Consider the following 21,377-nt stretch of genomic DNA (forward strand, 5'->3'; position numbering starts at 1 on the left):
GGGAAACAGGTCTATTTAGCTCAAATGAATGAATTAATGAATTCATAGGGAATTTTGAGAGTCTATTTTACAGCCGAGCAAATGAATCTTCCAGCGTTCATTTGAACGGGCCGTAAATATCAACTCTGCAGCGGATATTAATATCCGAACAATAGTGAAACACTATTTAACAGCCAGGTAACTTAGATCGGCAGTTCAAGACATTACATTCGTAAGCAGAAAGGAAGGAGGTGAGAAAAATAATAAGTTTTAAGAGAGAGAAATTATGAAATCCCAAGCAATATATGCATTTATGACACATGACCTGAAGAAACCATTGATCAGTAATTTAACCTCCTATCGTTTCTTAGGCAGGGTTATTAAATTTGATCTAATGCACCAGTTCAGCTCGGAATCTAGAGGTATTACTTGCTTTTGTGTGTCTTCTCAGACAGGGAATTCTCTTTCCCCACTGGAGAGGGGTTTTCCCGGGTCTTTGATTCGCTGAAGGTCTGGTCGTGTCTTTTGATCGACATCTTGGTAAGCCAATCACGTGGCGTGTTGGCGGCTGGATGGAAGTCTTGTGGGCGTTGTTTGAAGCTGAAGCGCGCTGTTGGAGACTCGTTGAGAAACTTTACGGCGAAACTTAACAGAACCCGAGACTTAACGGAAAGAAAATAAACTTTAAGTAAAAGAAAGGAAAGTGAGAGAAGAGCAGATGGCCTGAATGAAATCGTTGTTTAACCCATTTTCTCTGATCTTGGTCTGCCACGATCGTCAGATCGTCTCTGTGAGCTCTCCGTTCAGAACTCAACTCTGGTCAACTGCTAGGACTCAACCCAACTGAACAACTCTGAACTGGCTGTGAACCGGCACTCTTCGTCCATGTTCTGAGATTAAAACAAATATTGATAAAATATGATCAAATATTTGCCCATCCCCTGGATGGGTTCTGGTCAATTAGGTTTCAGGGGTGACTGTGTCTCCACCCCTCCCATAAAATTGGGTTATCTATAGAATTTAGTTTCCTGCTCTTAAGCAGAGAGTACATTTAGACCTAATTTCTTACTATAAGGACATGATCAATTCTATAAAGATTTAATTCAGCTCAACTGTTGGATTATACCCATACGAACACAAAGATATCAAACACGGTGTCTTTTCATCCACTCATTCAATAGTTACATAATTGCATGAATTGGGAGTGATATACATGCATAATAGTCACGTGTATCAGTTGTAAACACACTAAGCTATGTTGAAGGCTATTTGAATGCAAGTCCAATAATCAATTATTTGATGCACTTCATATGTAACAGTTTCTGTGAGTTTGCTTGGAGTTTTAGCTGTGTCACATGGAGTTCATTTACCGGTCATTGAATAGACAGAGATCTGGTTTGTTTCTTTGTCTTTTGTCCTCTTTGTCTAAGTTTTGGTCAAAAGTTCATAGGCAATCAAGTAATTATTAAATAAAAGTAGTAGCTCCGGGCAGAATGGAGCCTCGGTCTCTCTTGTGATAGATGGTAGATTTCCTGGGGTCTGGAGCTGAATAGGGCTTTGTAAAGGGGTCATTTCTGACGGAATCATTTGGAAGATTCATTAAACTGTGTCTGCGCCCACAATTCCTACAGATGCTACAAATATGAATTAAGAGAAGGATACAAAAAGTTATCACAAAGGTTTAAGATCTCTGTTTCCACAGTCAGAAATATAGTTAGAAAATGGAGGGCCACAGGAACAATCCTTGTGAAGGAAAGATGTGGCAGGCCAAGAAAGATATCTGAAAGGCAAAGAATGGTTAGAATGGTCACACACCACCTCCCAAGAACATATTGCTGCTGATGGTGTCATTGTACATCATTCCACAGTCCAGCGTATTTTGCACAAGGAATTGCCGAATGGAAGGGTGATGCGGAAAAAAAAACATTTTCTGTGTACTGCTACCAGCAGAGTCGTTTGAGGTTTGCAAAATCTCATCTGGACAAGCCGGAATCATTTTGGAATAATGTACTGTGGGAAGATGAAACTAAGATGGAGCTATTTGGTCACAACCAGAAGCCCTTTGTATGGCTGAAAAAAGAACACTGCGTTCCAGGAGAAGAACCTGCTGTAAAATTACTGTCCCTACTGTAAAATTCGGTGGTGGGTCCATCATGCTATTGGGCTGTGTGGCAAGCACAGTTACTGGAAACCTTGTCAAAGTTGAGGGTCGCCTGGATTCCATCCAGTATCAGCAGATTCTTAAGAACAATGTTCAAGAATCAGTCAAGAGGTTGAAGTTACGCCGGTGTTGGTTGTTTCAGCCGGACAATGATCCAAAGCATTGCTCCAAATCTACCAAGGAATTCATGCACAGAGACAGATACAATGTTCTAGAATGGCCAGTCTCCAGACTTTAATATCATCGAAAATCTATGGAATGGTTTGAAGCGGACTGTCCACACTCGGAAACTATCAAACCTGACTGAACTGGAGACATTTTGCAAGGAAGAATGGTCCAAAATTCAGGGACTTATCAGTGGCTATAAGAAGTGTGGCTGTCGCGAGTAGCATGAGTCAAAGCACTCAAAGCGCTTCACATATAGAAGGGGGGAATCTCCTCAACCACCACCAATGTGCAGCACCACATGGATCATGCAACGGCAGCCATATTGCGCCAGAACGCCCACCACACACCAGCCGATTGGTGAAGAGGAGACAGAGTGATGAAGCCAATCTGTATATGGGGATGATTAGGAGGCCGTGATGGACAGAGGCCAATGGGCAAATTTTTCCAGGATGACGGGGTTACACCCCTACTCTTTATCGAAGGACATCCTGGGATTTTTAATGACCACAGAGAGTCAGGACCTCGGTATTACGTCTCATCTGAAGGACGCTGCTTGTTGCAGTGTAGAGTCCCCATCACTACACTGCAGTGATGCGCGGGTTGATCCAAAATGAGCGGGTGCCCGCGGCCACCCGTGGTTACCCGCGGTTACGAGTCATCCAAAAATATTTTTAATGATATTCGGGTCACGGTCGGTCGGATCGTCAATAAATCCTTATTTACCTTTTGAATGTTGAGCGTTATTAACTTTTGAATAAATGCTGCCGCGGGACAAAATGCCCGATTTCCCAAAACGTTGAACTGAGCAATGCCATTGTACCATTTTAATAGGCTACTTTTAAACGCATTTAAAGTCAGTTTTATGTATTTTCTGAGAGGGGGCGGGATTTTTGTTGGGAAAGTCGGGGGAGAGACGCACACTTCGATTAGACTGGATAAACACATGCAGCATCTTAATTGTTAAGAAAATTAAACGAAATAAATGAATAAATCAAGCCTGTATTACATAACACTAGGCTATATCATACAGCATTCAGAAAAATAACAGTTTGCGCTCCTAAGGGCTTTCACACTTTTCCAAATGTTTTCCAAATGTGGGCTGATGAATTCTTCAAGCCGGGTCGAAACATAAACATCGCGTTCATCAATAATATGCATCTGGAGCTGAAATGGAAAATGATGGGCCGCCTCAAGAACTGCCTGCTCTCGCCGCTGCACCTCTGAGCACCACGCCAGGGCCTGAAACATTTTCTCAATGGCCCAATGAGCTACGATGAGCATTTACTACTTTTAAAAAATGCGGGTCAGGAAGCGGGTCGGGTACAATATTTTCTTCTTTTTTTTTGCGGTCCGAGTTGCGGGCGGGTTAGTTGAAAACGTCGGTCGGGTGCGGGTTGTTTATACATTGACCCGCGCATCACTGCTACACTGGGGTGTTAGGACCCACACAGAACACAGGGTGAGCGCCCCCTGCTGGCCTCACTAACACCTCTTCCAGCAAACACCTGGTTTTCCCAGTTGGTCTCCCATCCAGGTACTAACCAGGATCAGCCCTGCTTAGGTTCAGTGGGAAACCAGTCTTGAGCTACAGGGTGATTTGACTGCTGGTAATCTCATCATAAAAAAATAAAATAAAATAAAACTTTTCTCTTTCCTCTTTTCCCTCCCTATTCTGGCTCAGACGACTCTGAGTAATGTCCATAACTTACTATTTCAAGGACTTTTTGCATTCTTCACCTCTTCGTGACGGATTGCTTCCTGTACTCTTCAGTTGTAAGTCGCTTTGGATAAAAGCGTCTGCTAAATACATAAATGTTTGTGCAGGTTCTGGCATGCACATGGTTTTATAAATCAGATTTTTTTGGGGGGCATATGCAAAATCTAGCTTTTGTGCGTACATACACTTTTAGGCAAGGCAAGGCAAGGCAAGTTTATTTGTATAGCACATTTCATACACAGTGGCAATTCAAAGTGCTTTACACAGAAATGAAGTTAAAATAGTTACAAGTGAATGAAATAAAAATATATATAGTATAATAGTTATAAAAGGAATTAAAATGAAATTAAAAGGAAATAAAAATATAGATGAAATCCCCTATCCGGGGTTGAAGAAAACGGAGAGTCAGGTTTACGTTAAAAATATTTGTCAGGTAACTGTGCGTTTAGACAGTACCCTTACAGACAAATCTTCTTGGCCTAACTTGAGGGTGTTCTCTAGATGTTTTACCCGCCAGAGCAGATCTAAATGGGTCTTCCTCGCACCAGAGCGAGTACTCAAAAAATATTTGTCAGGTAACTGTGCATTTAAACATTACCCTTACAGACAAATCTTCCTGGACCGGAACACCAGGGCTATCCTCTTACACGTCCAAGGCTATACTATGTGGACTCGAACCACAATAACATTTATTCAGTGATGCCACTAATCAGGTAGTCAAAACCAAATTCATGTCTTACCTGATCAGAGACATCACGTCGGGGTCTAAATTGAGGATAACTATGTGGACTCGAACCACAATAACTGTTTAAGCTCCCCCGTCTCTATGTGGACTCGAACCACAATAACTGTTTAAGCTCCCCCGTCTCTCAACCTCTTCCACCCAGACAGCCTTAACAAAATACAAAATAATTAAAAAATAAAAGTATAATTAAAAACTAAAAATAAAACAGGGTTAAAATGAAACATAATTAAAGTGCAAGCAGTTCGGACAAAGCACAGAGCACATTGAGTAAATGCATAAGATAAGGTGCAATCAGTCGGACGTACAGTGGCATAGCTCATTCAGTAAATGCACAGCTGAACAGATGTGTTTTGAGTCTGGATTTGAAAGTGGCTACTGTTGGAGCACATCTGATCTGTTCAGGAAGCTGGTTCCAGCTACGGCTGGCATAATAGCTAAACGCAGACTCTCCTTGCTTTGAGTGAACCCTTGGTATTTCTAGTTGACTTGATCCTGATGATCTGAGTGATCTGTTTGGTTTGTATTTAATCAGCATATCTGCAATGTATTGAGGTCCTAGGTCATTTAGTGATTTATATACAAGTAATAGTACTTTAAAATCGATCCTAAATGTAACTGGAAGCCAGTGTAAAGACCTGAGGACTGGTGTGATATGGTCATATTTTCTGGTTCTGGTCAGGATCCTGGCAGCAGTGTTCTGTATGAGCTGCAGCTTTCTAATGGTCTTTTTGGGTAGGCCAGTGAGAAGACCATTACAATAGTCCACCCTGCTGGTGATAAAAGCATGAACGAGTTTCTCTAAGTCTTGCCTGGAAATAAAGCTTCTAATTCTTGCAATATTTTTAAGATGATAGTAAGCTGATTTAGTTATTGCTTTGACATGACTACTGAAACTCAGGTCTGACTCCAAAATCACACCAAGATTCCTGACTTGATTTTTTGATTTCAGGCCTTTAGCCTCAAGATATGCATTCACCTTGAGAATTTCATCTTTGTTTCCTAATGTAGTAATTTCAGTTTTGTCTTTGTTTAACTGAAGAAAGTTTTGGCACATCCAATTGTTAACTTCATCAATGCATTTACATAGAGAGTCAATGGGGCTGTAGTCATTAGGTGATAGGGCTAAGTAGATCTGGGTGTCGTCAGCATAGCTGTGGTAAGCCATTTTGTTATTTTTCATTATTTGGCTGAGTGGCAGCATGTACAGGTTGAATAGGAGTGGTGCAAGAATTGACCCTTGTGGGACTCCGCATGTCATGGATGTCCACTCAGACTTATGGTCACCTATACTCACATAATAACCTCTCCCTTCTAAGTATGACCTGAACCATTTGAGGACCATTCCAGAAAGCCCAACCCAATTTTCTAGCCTGTCAAGAAGTATGTTGTGGTCAACAGTGTCGAATGCGGCACTGAGGTCCAGTAGTACCAGAATCGATGTTTTGCCTGTATCTGTATTGAGGCGAATATCATTTATAATCTTTATAAGCGCTGTCTCTGTGCTGTGATGCGGTCGGAAACCAGATTGAAAATTGTCAAAGTATCCGTTCGAGTTCAAGAATTTGTTCAGCTGACTAAAAACAACTTTTTCAATGATCTTGCCTACGAAGGGGAGATTTGAGATTGGTCTGTAGTTGCTCAATATGGAGTTATCCAGATTTCTCTTTTTAAGGAGAGGCTTTACTACTGCAGTTTTAAGGGAGTTTGGAAAAGTCCCAGAAAGAAGTGAGGCGTTTACCACTTCTAGGAGATCTGCTTCTAAACAGTTAAACACACTTTTGAAAAAAGAAGTGGGGAGTGTGTCAAGGGCGCAGGTTGATGTTTTAAGGTGCTGTACTGTTTCTTCTAAAATTTTACCATCAATTGCTTCAAAATCAGTCATAATAATTTTCTGAGGTTGTGGTCTGATCTGACTCATCTCAGAGCAACTCAAGGATGTGCTGATCGCATTTCTGATATTAATGATTTTCTCGGAGAAGAAGAAAGCAAGAAAGAAGGAAATAAAGCTTCTTTATTCTTTATAAAAGAAAGAAGAAAGCAAACTCACTACATTTGCTGTCTGAGAGCATTTCACTGGGAATGTGATTGGGGGGGGTTTATTAGTCTCTCAACAGTAGCAAAAAGAGTGTGTGTGTTGTTTATGTTTCTATTTATAATATTTGAACAGAAGGTCTGTCTAGCTTTGCCTAGTTCCACATTGAAAGCACGAAGACTGTTTTTATAAATGTTGTAATGGACAACAAGTTTTGTCTTTCGCCACAAGCGTTCAGATTTCCTGCATTGTCTTTTCATTAATTGCACTGCTGTTGAGTTTCTCCAAGGTGCTTTTTGTTTGCCACTCTTTTTTCTGATTTTTACAGGAGCAATATCATCAATTACACTCTTAACTTTTGAGTTAAAAGAGTCAAAGAGAAAATCAACAGAGTCTGCAGATATGCTTGGTGTTAGAGATATAGCCTTCATAAACAGCACACTAGTGTTCTCATTTAAGCATCTCTTTTTGACAGAGACAGATCTAGTTTCAATGGCAGGAGAGATTGATATATCAAAGAAAATACAGAAATGATCAGACAGTGCTACATCCTTAATAACCATTGATGAAATATTTAGACCCTTACTGATAAGTAAATCTAGAGTGTGTCCACGATCATGTGTGGGTCCGTGTACATGTTGTGTCAAATCAAAAGTGTTAAGAACAGTCATGAGATCTTTTGTTGTACTGGATTCAGCATTGTCAATGTGAATGTTAAAATCCCCAGCAATAGCAAAACAGTCATACTGAGATTGCTGATAACAGCTCTGTAAAGTCATCAATAAAGGCCGGAGAATATTTTGGAGGCCTATAAATAATGATAAGCAGGATGCGTGGTGCACCTTTTAGCACAATGCCCAGATATTCTAGAGACAAATAATCACCGAATGATACTTGCTTACATTGATAAACATCTTTAAAGGGGTGGTAAACCACGATTTCACTATTCTAACTTTAGTTAGCGTGTAATGTTGCTGCTTGAGCATAAACAACATCTGCAAAGTTACAACGTTCAAAGTTTAAAGCAAAGGGAGATATTTGCTTTTAAAGAAATCAGTTTCTAAGAACTACAGCAAACGGCCAGTAGGCGACTACACACATTCCTCCAGGGTTGGTGACATCAACAGGCTCAATATTTACATAAACCCCTCCTCCGAGAATATTAAATAAGGGGGGGTGAGGCCATTTTGTATCGCGGCGCTGTTGTGGTATAGTAGGCTGGAGTGTTGTTGCCGCGATGCCGAGGAAACGCTGTTATTTTCATCCGGATTGCAGGTCTGGGGTACTTGCTCTGTTCAGCCTTCATAGGGATGGGCGTGCGTTGCAGAGCGTTTAACATACAGCATGTTATATGCACGTGTGTTTGAGTCAGCGGGGAATCAGGCGCGCGCAGGGCTCCCTGCAGCACATCTCACGGAGGGAAACTTTCACAAAGTTCGCGAGTTCAACACCGGATTTGCACAACGTCAGCTGCGTGAAAAAAACACTGCCGGTGCGTGGATACACGACGCGCGCGCTGAACATTTCACGGAGGACAACACAAACTTCCACAAACTTCGCGAGTTCAATACAGGATATGCACCACGGCTTGTCCTGAAAGCTGGATTTACAAACAGAAGCTGTTCACGGGCCACAACCTGTAAGTCTGATTTATTTTTCATCGATGTGTTTTCCTGTAATAGGTTGTAGCAAGGAAGTAAACAGATGACAACGCTGTTCTGCAAACCAGTCTGTTAAATGCTCATTCATACTTAACGTTATCCGACGAACACCTAACGTTACAAACACTAACGTTAAAATCTCAACAGCGAACCTGACATTAGTGTAAATGATTCTTTGATTAGAGCTTTTATGTATTGTTAATATACAGGCTTGCTAAACATGGTTCTGTGTGTGATTTGGCTAACTTACTAGTTAAAGCCAGTGCTTAGTGTTTGTTTTGGGTTAGTTCTTGCGACAGATATTTGGCTATAATCGTTCTAAAAATACAAAAGTTAAAGTGCTATTCAGTAGCGATCATTATAGATCCGCAGTCTTTACTCTTGAGGACTGAACAGGTTCTGCTCGATCATCTTCACTCAAATGTTCTGGGTCTGATTCGGGCTCATGGTTTTATTGACGCCGTTGTTTCTCAAAGCACAGCCTCCGGTAAGGGGCGTGACGTTTCCGACATACGCACTAGGCGTTTAGCGAATCACAACACACTGGGCCAGCTAACCAATCAGAGCCCACTGCGTATTTTTGAGGGACTGGCTTCATACAACCCGGAAAGCATCAGACCGTTTTACAAGGAGGGACAGAGCAGTGTAGAATAAAGGTCAAATATATGAAAAATAAGGCATTTTTTTTTTAAAACGAAGCATGAACACATGTTACAGTGCACCCCACAAACACAGTCAAGCCTTCAAAAGAATGTGTTTTACCACCCCTTTAAATAGAGCAGCGACTTTTAGGATGAAATCTATGGAAAGTTTTATAAATGAGGCCCCCAGGCCCTGCCAAGACACATAAAATACACAATAGATAAATATTCACTTTGAGAACTGTATTGAATAATCAAGCTCAGTCAATCGTTCAAAGAGCCAAAACCCCCCAAAATTAACAAAATTATTTTAATATTGCAACTGAGCCAGTAAATAAACAGTTGCTTAAAATAAAACTTCAGGAGTTGATTATGTTTTGATTAACATTATTAACATAATCACCATTTAGTGACCTGATATACTAATATCATTCTGAGACCAATCTCTAATTGTACGGGTGATGTGTTGATTTTACATTATTGATTATAACAGCTCTGTGATAATACAGCATGAGATTATGCACAATAAAGTTTGCAACTACTTTATTAATTTACACACACACACACACACACACACACACACACACACACACACACACACACACACACACACACACACACACACACACACACACACACACAAACTCTCTCACTCTCACACACTCTCACTCACACTCTCACTCACTCACTCTGAGATTTATATAACTCTGAGGGATACGGTAAATAAGCTAAACTCCCAAAAAGTCGCCGTGTTCCTTTTAGTGCTATTGTTAACTAGCTTGAAAATATGAAATATAAGAAATATTATATTATGCATCTATCTCTGTGTATGTGTTTATACTGCATGAGTTAATACATCTGCCATATATTATACACTTGCAGTACCATATCTGAACACACACGCACACACACACACACACACACACACACACACACACACACAAACACACACATATTATGAAATGTATTACTGAATTTAAAATTACATACATGATGATATATTAGTAAATATATGGTCACATATTTTTCAATATATGAAAAGCTGCAATTCCTTATTTATTATTAAATATATTTGAATGTATTAACACAATATAGTATTTGGTATATTTTCAAATATACCATCATATCATTTTATATATTGATCATTCATATATAGGGAAATTTATTTTCTTTCTGTAAGGGCATCCAGTTTGTGGAAACAGCGATAACGACAGTAAGCACGCTCTTAAAAGAAGTCAGCATCTCTAAAACAGACATTAGACAGATTATCATAACCAAATACAGGTTATGATCTACCAAACAACTAGCAGGGCATTCTCCTTAGCGTAGGTACTCGCATCCAGTTTCAAGGAAACACTGATGGAAACGTGTTAACGACGCAGAAGTTCACTAAAAGTGATGCATACCAGGCAGCACGTACATTCCTGTTTCTATAGCCCATGGGTGCAGATAATAGGCTAAAACGGCAAATAACAATGGTAAATGGACTGCATTTATATAACGCTTTTAACAGACCTACGGCCATCCAAAGCGCTTTACATTTTTGCCTCACATTCACCCATTCACGGCGATGTCAGCCATGCAAGGCGCCATCCAGCTCGTCGGGAGCAGCTGGGGTTAGGTGTCTTGCTCATGGACACCTCGGCACTTGGTCAGGTGGAACTGGGGATTGAACCACCAACCTTCCAGTTTGTAGACAACCTACATGAACCACTGAGCCACTGCCAGCCACAGTGGCTCCAGTGGCTCAGTGCATTTTTTACAATGACGACTGCAAAAATTGCCCCTCCTGCCACATACTAAACCCTATAATTGGTTCACTTTGTGATGTTGGCCTGAGCTCCCATAGTGATGAAAGGCTACAAACAAGCTTGTTAGAGTAAGGATGCAGATTTTTATGAGTATAAAGTGATGCTTCCTTCTTTCCCCATGTGTTTCTTCTGTTTGTAGATCCTTGACTGGTTTGTTCAGATTTGCCTGGCTCTGCAGTATCTGCACGATGAGAAGAGGAATATCCTTCACAGAGATATAAAACCCCAGGTAGACACTGAGATAAAGATAAAGCTCAATAAAACATTTGTCACCAAATCAAATGTGTATAATTTGAGATTTCTGTTGTCACTATAGAATATTTTTATGACTGAAGATGGTTACGTCCATCTAGGAGATTTTGGACACTCAAAAGCATTGAAAAGGTAAACAAAACAAACAAAAAGTAATAGGATCAAATGATGAATGGAATTTAATTAAAAAATTTTTTTTTTTTTTTTTTTTACCAAAACCAAAAATGATCTACACACTGGATTAAAAACTAATTTAAAAATGCCATTTAATTTTGTTTGGAATAACTAAACAAATCCTAACTATTATATTTCATAATATGTGACCCTGGACCCGAAACCAGTCATAATCTTTTTTTATTGAGATTTATACATCATAAATCTGAGTAAATAAGCTTAATGTTATAATAGGACAATATTTGGCAGAGATACAACTATTTGAAAATCTGGAATCTGAGGGTGCCAAAAAAATTGAAATATGTGTGGCTATTTCCACAAATATACTTGTGCGCCTTATGACGGGATTTGTGGTCCAGAGTCACATATATGTATGAGAGTATTTAAGTGATTGGTGTTCTAGTTGTTGCCCAAGAATTTCAGTATTTTTTCTCTTCCGGCTGATGTTTCAGTAGATCCCCATTAAGAGTCCTTTCTGAGTTGTATCAGTTTGCATTTACATAGATTTGTTGTTGTTGTTGTTGTTTCCAGATCTTATGCAAAATCAGTAGTTGGTTCAGACCTCTATATCAGCCCAGAAGTTCATAAGAAGAAATATAATTCCAAAAGGTTTGTTTTTTAAAAGTTTAAATGTACATTAAATAAATGCTAGTTAAAGTATAAACCATAGTTGCAGTTTTACTCTATTTTATAAAACACTATTTTTAGATTTTTCATTATCCATTGAATTTGTTTTTTTTGTTTAGTGACATATGGTCATTGGGATGGGTGCTCTATGATCTCTGCATGCTGGATGTGTGGGTGGGTATTTTTTTTGGTTTTTCCTTCTCAACAATTAGTCAATTGAAATATAAATTTAAATTATCTTTATAATTTAGAAACCAGAAAACTTTTGTGCATTAACATAAATAAGGTTAACATTTAACTAACTATACCATACTAATACACATACATTTTTTGTAGCATTTCAAGTTGTAGAGAAATGTTGTTAAAAGGTCAGTATGATGTTCCTGAAACATTCTTTCAACAAGAAATGTGGATTTTAAACATTGCAAGAACAGAAACGCATCAAACATTGCAAAAAAATAAAGATGAAAGATAAAATCAACTGAAGATAAGATACATTAAATCTCTCAGGATTTAATGTATCTATGTATCAAACAGCATTACCAGCTTCACACATTACTATCCAGACTGACTTTATTTATGCCAGATGTCTACAGAAGCTGTTAGATGGCTTAGATGTTGATGTTTGATTGTAAAAAAGTTTAGTTTGAGGTCACCGTTATGGTGATCAGTGTGTGATAGTCATTCAAGCATGACACTGTAGTTGTCTTAGGCATAGGAATGATGGTAGCAGATTTGAAGCATAATGGTACAACTGATTTAGAGAGTGAGATGTTAAAAATGTCAATCAGTACCCCTGAAAGTGTGTCTGGCTATCACCAGACCAAGCTCAATTTAAGATTGAACATTGGTCTGGGGAGTCTGCTCAGTTTCTACTGCACATAATTCAAATGACTCAGACCACAAGAGGCGTGATCAACGGGCAATGACCCATCGCTTCTCTATTCGTCATTGTGTTAAACCAGCCAATAGGCACTGGGTGGCTGCTCGCCAGGTGGTATACTGAGTCTAGTGCTAGGAGTTGTGTTAGATACCTCAAAGCGAGCATAAAAAGCATCAGGAAGAGACGGGTCTTCAGGGCATTCAGTGTCTCTTGTTTTGTAATCAGTGATGCTCTTAATACCGGCCCACATTTTCTGGGGATCATTCGTAGAAAAGTGACCCAGTATCCTGAGAGCATAGTCAGCCTTGGCTCTTTTTATGCCAGTACCCAAGTTTCTCCTTGCCACTCTAAGCGCCTCTGTGTCGCCCTCCTGAATGCTGTATCTCAAGCTCTCAGAAGAGATCTGACCTCCGCAGTCATCCAGGGCTTCTGGTTAGGGTGGATAGTTATTGTTCTGGTAGTAGTAACATCGTCCACACACTTACTGATGTAACAGGTGACAGAGGATGCCTACTCCAGATCCATCTCTCTTCCCTGAAGACCCGCCAGTCAGTACACTCAAAGCATTTGATGGTCATATACTCAACAGCTACAGAGCAGTGGGTGCTAATAATGGAACAGTTAGTGCACCAACCTTTGTTGATATACACACAGAGTCCACCTCCCCAAGTCTTCCCCGATAACTGACTCCGGTCGGCCTGGTGAAGTAGTATGCCGCTAATCTGGAGCGCCGAGTCTGGTATATTGTCACTAAGCCATATTTCTGTGAATAAAAGCACACCTCAGTTTCTCATCTCCTTGCACACATTAATTCTCAGCCTTAGTAAATCCATTTTGTTGTCCAACGCCCGGACATTGGCTAAAAAAAGAGTTGGGATCACCAGTCTGTTGTTGTTAACCTTTAACTTAGCCAGCAGGCATTCATAAAAAAGTACAGTAATAAACAAATTCAACCATTGACAACCTCTTGTGTAATAGTTGAGACGCGCAACGCTCATCATACAAACCATAACAATGCTGACAATCAAAATATATTAAAATATAAATTGTAAAATTATTCAGCTGCGTAATTTGTTTGTGCTGCAATGCATGCTAGGAGCCACGAATGTGTTTTGTAGAAGTCAGTTGTAGCTTCTGTTCTTGTGTTTATATTTCCTTTAGTAATTCTGCTTGTTAACAGCAGGTGTGTTAATGTTTCAGGAACATCATACTAACCTTTAAATAACATTCTTTTAACATTCAGGAAACTGGGCATTTTTATGTTCTTGGAATGTTACACATCATCGTTCCTAGAATGTTGAGTTGTTAGTAAAAAAATAAGTTGAAAGAATGTTTCAGGAACATCACACTAACCTTTTAAAAAATGTTACACTAACTTCAAGAAAACAGAATCAGTTTTGACTTGTAAGGCCGCTGAAATTCGTTCCAATAGAGGTAATGATTCGCGGGTGAAGGTCGCTGCGCGTTCTGTCTTTTCAGCTGGGCAAAAGGGATTGAATTCCAATTCATCTTGTATCTGACTCCATTTAGCATAATCTCGAATTTAGGTTAGAATGCCAATTGGTTGTTTGGTCATTTATATTTAATAGTTAGTCACACATTTAATCATTTTGTTTAACCATTTGTTGAAATTATACCTGTTTCATAATCTACTAGAGATAATTAATAATTTCAGAGTAAGTCAGCATAGATCAAAATGTAACAATTTATTAACAGTCAGGTAAATGTATAACGCCAAATACATAATCAATTCAAAGATAATCCATACATAACATAAATTACTCTGAAGTAAAGAATAAAATATGGATAACTGACTTCAAGAAAATAGGATACAGAATGCATAGCATTAAGGGGTGACCTGGTTACAGTATTGCGCCCTGAACCTTTTGTCACACTTCAATATGCTTGGTCTAGTGATAGCCAGACAAGCTCTCTGGGGTACTGATTGACATTTTTAACATCTCACTCTCTAAAGCAGTTGTACCATTATGCTTCAAATCTGCTACCATCATTCCTGTGCCTAAGACAACTACAGTGTCATGCTTGAATGACTATCAAACTTTTTTTCAATCAAACATCAACATCTAAACCTTTGTTGATTCTCAATATGCTTCAATATGCTCAAGATTTCTGGAGTAATCTTTCCCCAATTAAACAGCACGGAATTTTCTAGTTAATTCCAGCCTTACACTGGTCTGTGTGCATTTCCACAAACCTGGAAGACTCTCTTTATTAGAAAAAGATGAAAAGGAAAAATGAGAGAGAATCAATATAATTTATTAGATGAAATGAGGCAATTGTATTTGCAATTGCACTTTACTATATACATATCAGGGGTCTCTCCTCACCCATCACCAGTACATGGATGATGTGACAGCAGCCACAGACCAATGGCACCGTTGCGCTCACCACAAACCAGCAATAGGTGGAGGAAAGAGACAGAGATAGAGCCAATTCAAAGGATGGGGAATATTAGGAGGCCATGATTGAATGATTGATAAAGGCCAATGCATTACACCACTACTCTGTACAAGAAGTGTTAATACCATTGCGTGAATAATATGTAATCAAACAAAAATTAACTGTAGTCTAATTTTGAGTATTTTAAAAATATAATATAATCTATTTACGAGTAATTACCACACACAACCTTATTCATTCGGAGTTAGTTTTCGTTCTAAATGTTTAAAGGATGTTGTTCTAGGAATGTTTTCTCCTAACACTTTACTTGAAGGGGTGTATCATATCACAAGACTGACATGACACCTTCATAATCATGAATATGAAGGAGTTTGTATGCATGTTTATGACAAATGTCATTAAGTCTCATTCGCTCAATTGTGTCTTAGTTATGACAACTTGACATTACCAAGACAACATAACCTGCCATAAACATGACATAGCAGATTAATTATCAAATCTAAGAAACTACTTTGCTATCTAGGGTTAACATTAAACTGTCATGTAGTTGGTTTTAATGTTGACTGAGGCCATTATAATGTCATGCTTTTTTTTCAGTGGTACAATTTGAATTTGTCATTAAAATGTCATTAAATGTTAATACTTAATACAGCGTCATGGATTTTTCAGTTCATAATGTTTTCTTGTCAGATAATAGACAATTTCAAATAACTTAAAAATATGATTAGGTGTTCGAGAAATAAGATAAATCATCCAATAATAATAATAATTCAAATGGATACAATTATATTTTATTGTATTTTGAGACTGATTCACCCCAAATTAAATGAAAACAGTACAATGGTGGGTTAAGCCATGCAGCGTTTGGTCCATATCACTGCAAAAACAGTTCATTATAGCATCCGCACATTTATATTTTATTTAAGTGCTTTTTTACATCATGGATAAGTCTAGCTAAGACACATTATAATGGCTAAACCTGACCTGCCTCTATATCATTCTGAGCTGAGTTTTCAATGACTTAGTAAGATTTGCTCTATGATGCCATAGTTTAGGTCCAGAACAATATTCATGACACTGTTATTAAATAATTTGACAGATTAGTAACCCTTAATTTTGATAATATTTAATATTTTAATACTTAAGTTTGATAATTAATCTGCTATGTCATGTTTGTGACAGGTTATGATGTATTGGTTTATGTCAAGTTGTCATAACTAAGACATCTCAAATAATGTTGTCTTTGCATTAAAAATGACATAATTGAGCGAAAGACACTTAATGACAGTTGTCATAAAGATGCTTACAAACTCCTTCATATTCATGACATGTGTCAAGTCATGATTATGAAGGTGTCATGTCAGTCTTATGCACACCCCTTCAAGTGAAGTGTTACCAAACAGGATTAAAGACCAGATAACTTTGAAGAAACCTGCCATTAATGTTACTGGTAGAGCTTTAGTTAATTGAGAGAACCTTGACAGAAAGTTAGCCACAGTTAAGAGAACGTTCCATGTTAGCTGGGATTTACCTTTCAAGTGTTTATTCATCTAGGATCTTTAACCATATTTTCCTTGTATATATAATTATTTTTATTTATTTTTCCTGCACAGTCAGATGATGATGAACGTCGCATTATAAAAGCCTCCTACAATAAAGGAAAATCCCTTCACATCTCAGACTCATACTCAAAGGATCTACAGAGATTGATCAAAGAAATGCTCAGCCGTGACCCTAAAGACAGGCCTTCAGCTGATGAGATTCTAGCTAAACCATTCCTGAGAGAAGCAGTGAAGAGAAACAAGAGAATTCCAGAGGCACTGGAACGCAGGTTCATGAAGTCCATCGAGACCTTTAATGAGGCCTACAACAAGCACTATACAGACTTTGAGACCTTAGTTAAAGAGTGGGGAGAAACAGCAGATTCCCTAGAGGAGATACACCGTAAATGTAGTGTAGGCAGTCTGACAGGTTCAGTGATTGGAGCAGCTGGAGGAATCACTGCTGTGGTTGGTGCAATTTTGGCACCGTTCACTTTTGGAGCATCTCTGATTGTAACAGGTGTTGGTGTTGGAGTTGGAGTTTTAGGTGGTGTAACAGGTGCTGCCTCCAGCATTTCCAGCACAGTCAAACAAAAACCATTACGTGAGAACCTAGAAGAAATTCAGCAAAAATTTGAAAGTGTTAGTAAACCGATTCTTGATTCGCTGAACGCACTAAGAAGGGTAGTCAAAATAATCCAAAAGTTCAGGGATTTTTTCAGTGACTCAGCCTCTGACCATGTAAAAACGTCATGCAAAGTAGACAAAAGAAGAGCAGTGTGTGCCACAGAGCTCATGAATCTTGGTCTGCTGGCAAATGTTGGCAGGATTGCAGCTCAGACCGCCAGAGTGGGACGAGCAGGAGTGGCGGCAGTCTCCGCAGTCACAGGCGTGTTGAGTGGACTCTTAGTCATAGTTGATGTTGCCTTCATAGTGAAAGATTCAATAGACATTCACCAGATGAGAAAGGGAAAAGTAGATGATCCAGAAAAGGTCAAGTCAAGTTTACTCAAGTCCATTGCTCAGATGAGGAAAACACATAAAGATCTTCTCGATGTCTTAAAGGAAATTAAAGAAACTAAGAGAGCATATAAGAGTGGCTAGGCGTGCCATACATTAGACTGGGATTTGGAGAGTTTAAACATATAAATATGATAGTCAGAGACTCGTGCCACATTCTACTGATTGATACTGATACTGAAGAAAGCTATAGGCTATATCTACTATACATAAGAAAATGGGTCTTTCTGACTAATAATTGCATGGATTATTTGTATTTATACGCACAGGAAATTATGTGCATTCTAGAGCTGTCAAAATTAGTGCGTTAACGCAGGCGATTCATTTTTTCATTTTCATGCATTAAAAGTATGTAACGCAATTAACGCAGCATCCTTTGGCTAGCGTTAATTTATATGATCACGCTCTTAATTATACAAATGCTATAAAGGGGTCATTAAGTGGATTTTTTTTTAATCATTTTATGTTTCCTGAGGTGTACTTATATTGTTAGTATGATTTTTACATCATAAAATGTCATAATTTAGAAATAAAAGGCATTTTTCTATCCTGATTTTAGCTTCTGATGTGAACGCTCAGTTCACAGACAGTCTATTGATCGAGTGAATGCAGTGATCTCGTCATTAACGCTATTTCTCTCACAAAATGCTTTCACCACAACTAACAGCAAACACAACATCGATATGAATACAGTAAGAGCTTTGTTTAGCATAACAGCGTCATTCATTATAACGGCAGTTTTATAGCCTGATGTTGATCGTTTAGTCACTGGCTTGATTCACTGATGCATAAACAGTATTAAACGATTTTGAGACAAAGAAAATCTGCCTGAACTTAAATAGTTACACATCAGAAATCACTGATCACAGATCAGTCATTAGTATAAACACAGATACTTACGTTTGTGGGTGCTGTCAAATCCAGTTTGTAAAAGTCTGTCTGTAAAACCTTACATCCGGATCATTCGGCTGCTTATGCAAAGATTATGTTTTTTTCCAACCCATTCTCACTCCTAATGCATCTAAACCTGAAGCATGGTCAAGTGCTAAAGACACTAGAGGCACCCCAGGCTTCACTATATTGACACGCAGGTGCTCCATTGATTTCAGTTGTTTGCCCAATGCATCAGATCAAGACAAATTAAATTCTTTGCATTTGTAATAGCAGACATGATTTGCTTTGACGCCTTGGGAGTGAGAATGGGTTGGAAAAAACATAATCTTTGCATAAGCAGCCAAATGATGCGGATGTCAGGTTTTTGCAATTAATACTGACCAAAAACAGTATAAAAGTATTAACTCATGTTGCATTCCAAGTCTTCTGAAGTCATACGATGTCTTCATGTGAAGAACAGAGTTGAGCTTAATGTTTTAATCGCTGAAATGATGATCCCGCCGCTCCGTGAATGCACTCATACATATCTCATTCAAAGAATACACACGACTTGAGCATGACGCAATCGGTCACGAGACATACGACAGCTAATGACATTTCACTATCAAAGCTGACGTAACGTTTCTTCGGGTGGCAATTTTTTTAAATTTGAATGTGTGCCTGATCTTCAGGGGATGGAGATGCTGATAACTTTTGGGGATTTACTTCACACAGATCAATCGTTTTTTTCACAGCCAAGAGCCAGGAACCGTCTAAAGCTAGGTGGTGAATCAGTGTATCGTGTTCATGAATGTTTTCGAAGCCATGATCAGTGCCCTGACTATTGAAATAGGGAGCAGATTGAGACGCACCCCTTGACTGAAAGACGCGCCAGAATCGAGTTCTCTTCGCACTTGAACGAATAACACACAGAATTATGCCAAAATGCCCATTTTGTTGAGTACTCTCACAAGAGCAGTCTTAAATTAGTTAAATAACGTCTTAAATTAACTTAAGAGTTGATGAGAAAATGAGAGGCGCGTCAGATCGGCATCATGTTCGGCAGATCCTAAAGTTACAGCAGCGACTAATGATGTCTGTCATTAATGTTAATCCCAGAATAAAGTTAAGAGAGAAAACTTTAGCTTTAATAATGAGTCATTCTATTTATGCAGTGCAGACAGTTTGATAGCTTCAATTTTAACTTCAACTTTTCAATTTCTGTTAGACTGGTAAACCACAGGTAAATATGACATTTATTATAATGGGCTTATGTGAAGATTGTTTTATGTTAACTTAGAATTGATTATAGCTTTTAATACTGTAATGTTGAATGTGTATCATTAATGTAAAAAAAAATGTATTTCACAGTCATCAGTAGCTGTTTTAGTATCAGTGATACTAGCCTTCATAAAAAGATGTCATTACAACAAATAGTTCAAATTTTATCTGCAAAATGTTAAATATTTATCAGATCAATACTGTATTTAAGTTGTTTTTTTACATTAATTTGGAGAGTAACTGAAATTATTACAATATAAAAATAGTAAAAACACAATGTACAGAATGAATTAGCAATTCATTATTTTATTTTATTTTTTATCGATTGACAGAACTAGTGCATACATATTTTTTTTTGTTCTTAACCTCATTCTGATAATTAATGGATGAATTGATTCTGGTAATTAATTTGAAATATTTTTGAATGAGTGACAGCACACCTGCGATTATTAATTTGCATTAAACATATGCAACATGATAATAATAAGGCTTTCTTGTCGGTTTACTGGTGTTTGTAGCATTATTTACCACCCAAAAAAAAGCACATCTTAAACCAGACGCTAACTGGTAGATTGCGCTGGTCATTATGGAAATGATCTGGCTGTGTCTGTGTTCTTTTATTTGCATGTTGTCAGTAGATCATGTACAGAAATGTCCACTCTCATGCTAATTTGTCCTGTTTAGTAAATCTGGCCAAGATTACTCACCTCTCATTAGTAGCTATATGTTTTTTATGGATTCATTTTTTTTTTGTTACTGTTTGTTTATGCATACATTTTTGGTGTGTTTTAAACTTATGTTTTAGTAATTTGTTGGTTTGTATAAACGTCAAACATGAATCAAATTAATTCCAAAATAAATATTCTGGTTATCTGATATAAACAATAGATGACAATATTCTTCTTACTTCAGATAAATGTATATCTGCTACACTTTTGAAAATTATTATTCCTCTATACTTGTATTCATTTATTGTACTGTATTCTTAATTGTTCTTGAATTAATCATCTTAACACAATTAGTTTTTTTTATTGTTATACTGTACCTCACTGGATTAGAATTTTAATGTAAAATTTGTCTTTAATAAACATTAAGCAAATTTAAAAAGGAGTCTGTTGTTTTTGCAAATTAGTTAAATGAAGCTGTAAGGATCGGTTTTGCTGCTAAGATAAAATCTTAGATCCACACCCCGACAATAGAACAATAAAAGTCACTAATCTTGAGAGAAGATCTCACAGAAACTGTGTGACACCACCCTGACAAACATTTCTCCCCCCTCCCCATTTTGCCCTGTTTTCAAGTCACCAAATGCAGATATACCAGTGATGATGTATCTTGTAAATCTATTGTTTTATCCCTTTCATGTTTGATGTCTTTTTAAAGGTCTCAG

The 21,377-nt window shown here is 38.1% G+C and overlaps 1 protein-coding gene across 1 annotated transcript in view; it reads left to right on the forward strand.

Annotated features, from left to right (window-relative positions):
• The window catches only part of LOC307120715 (uncharacterized protein), a 68,507-nt gene extending 47,418 nt beyond the window's left edge, over positions 1 to 21,089 (forward strand). The window contains exons 7-11 of the mRNA XM_079807858.1: positions 11,055 to 11,144; positions 11,232 to 11,299; positions 11,873 to 11,950; positions 12,088 to 12,142; positions 16,886 to 21,089. Coding sequence (XP_079663984.1) covers positions 11,055 to 11,144; positions 11,232 to 11,299; positions 11,873 to 11,950; positions 12,088 to 12,142; positions 16,886 to 17,917 — 1,323 coding nt within the window. The 3' untranslated portion in view covers positions 17,918 to 21,089. The remainder of the gene's footprint in view (positions 1 to 11,054; positions 11,145 to 11,231; positions 11,300 to 11,872; positions 11,951 to 12,087; positions 12,143 to 16,885) is intronic.
• Positions 21,090 to 21,377: the final 288 nt, after the last annotated feature.

The sequence above is a fragment of the Gobio gobio genome, assembly GCF_949357685.1.
Source record: "Gobio gobio genome assembly, chromosome: 2".
Classification (NCBI taxonomy): Eukaryota; Metazoa; Chordata; class Actinopteri; order Cypriniformes; family Gobionidae; genus Gobio; species Gobio gobio.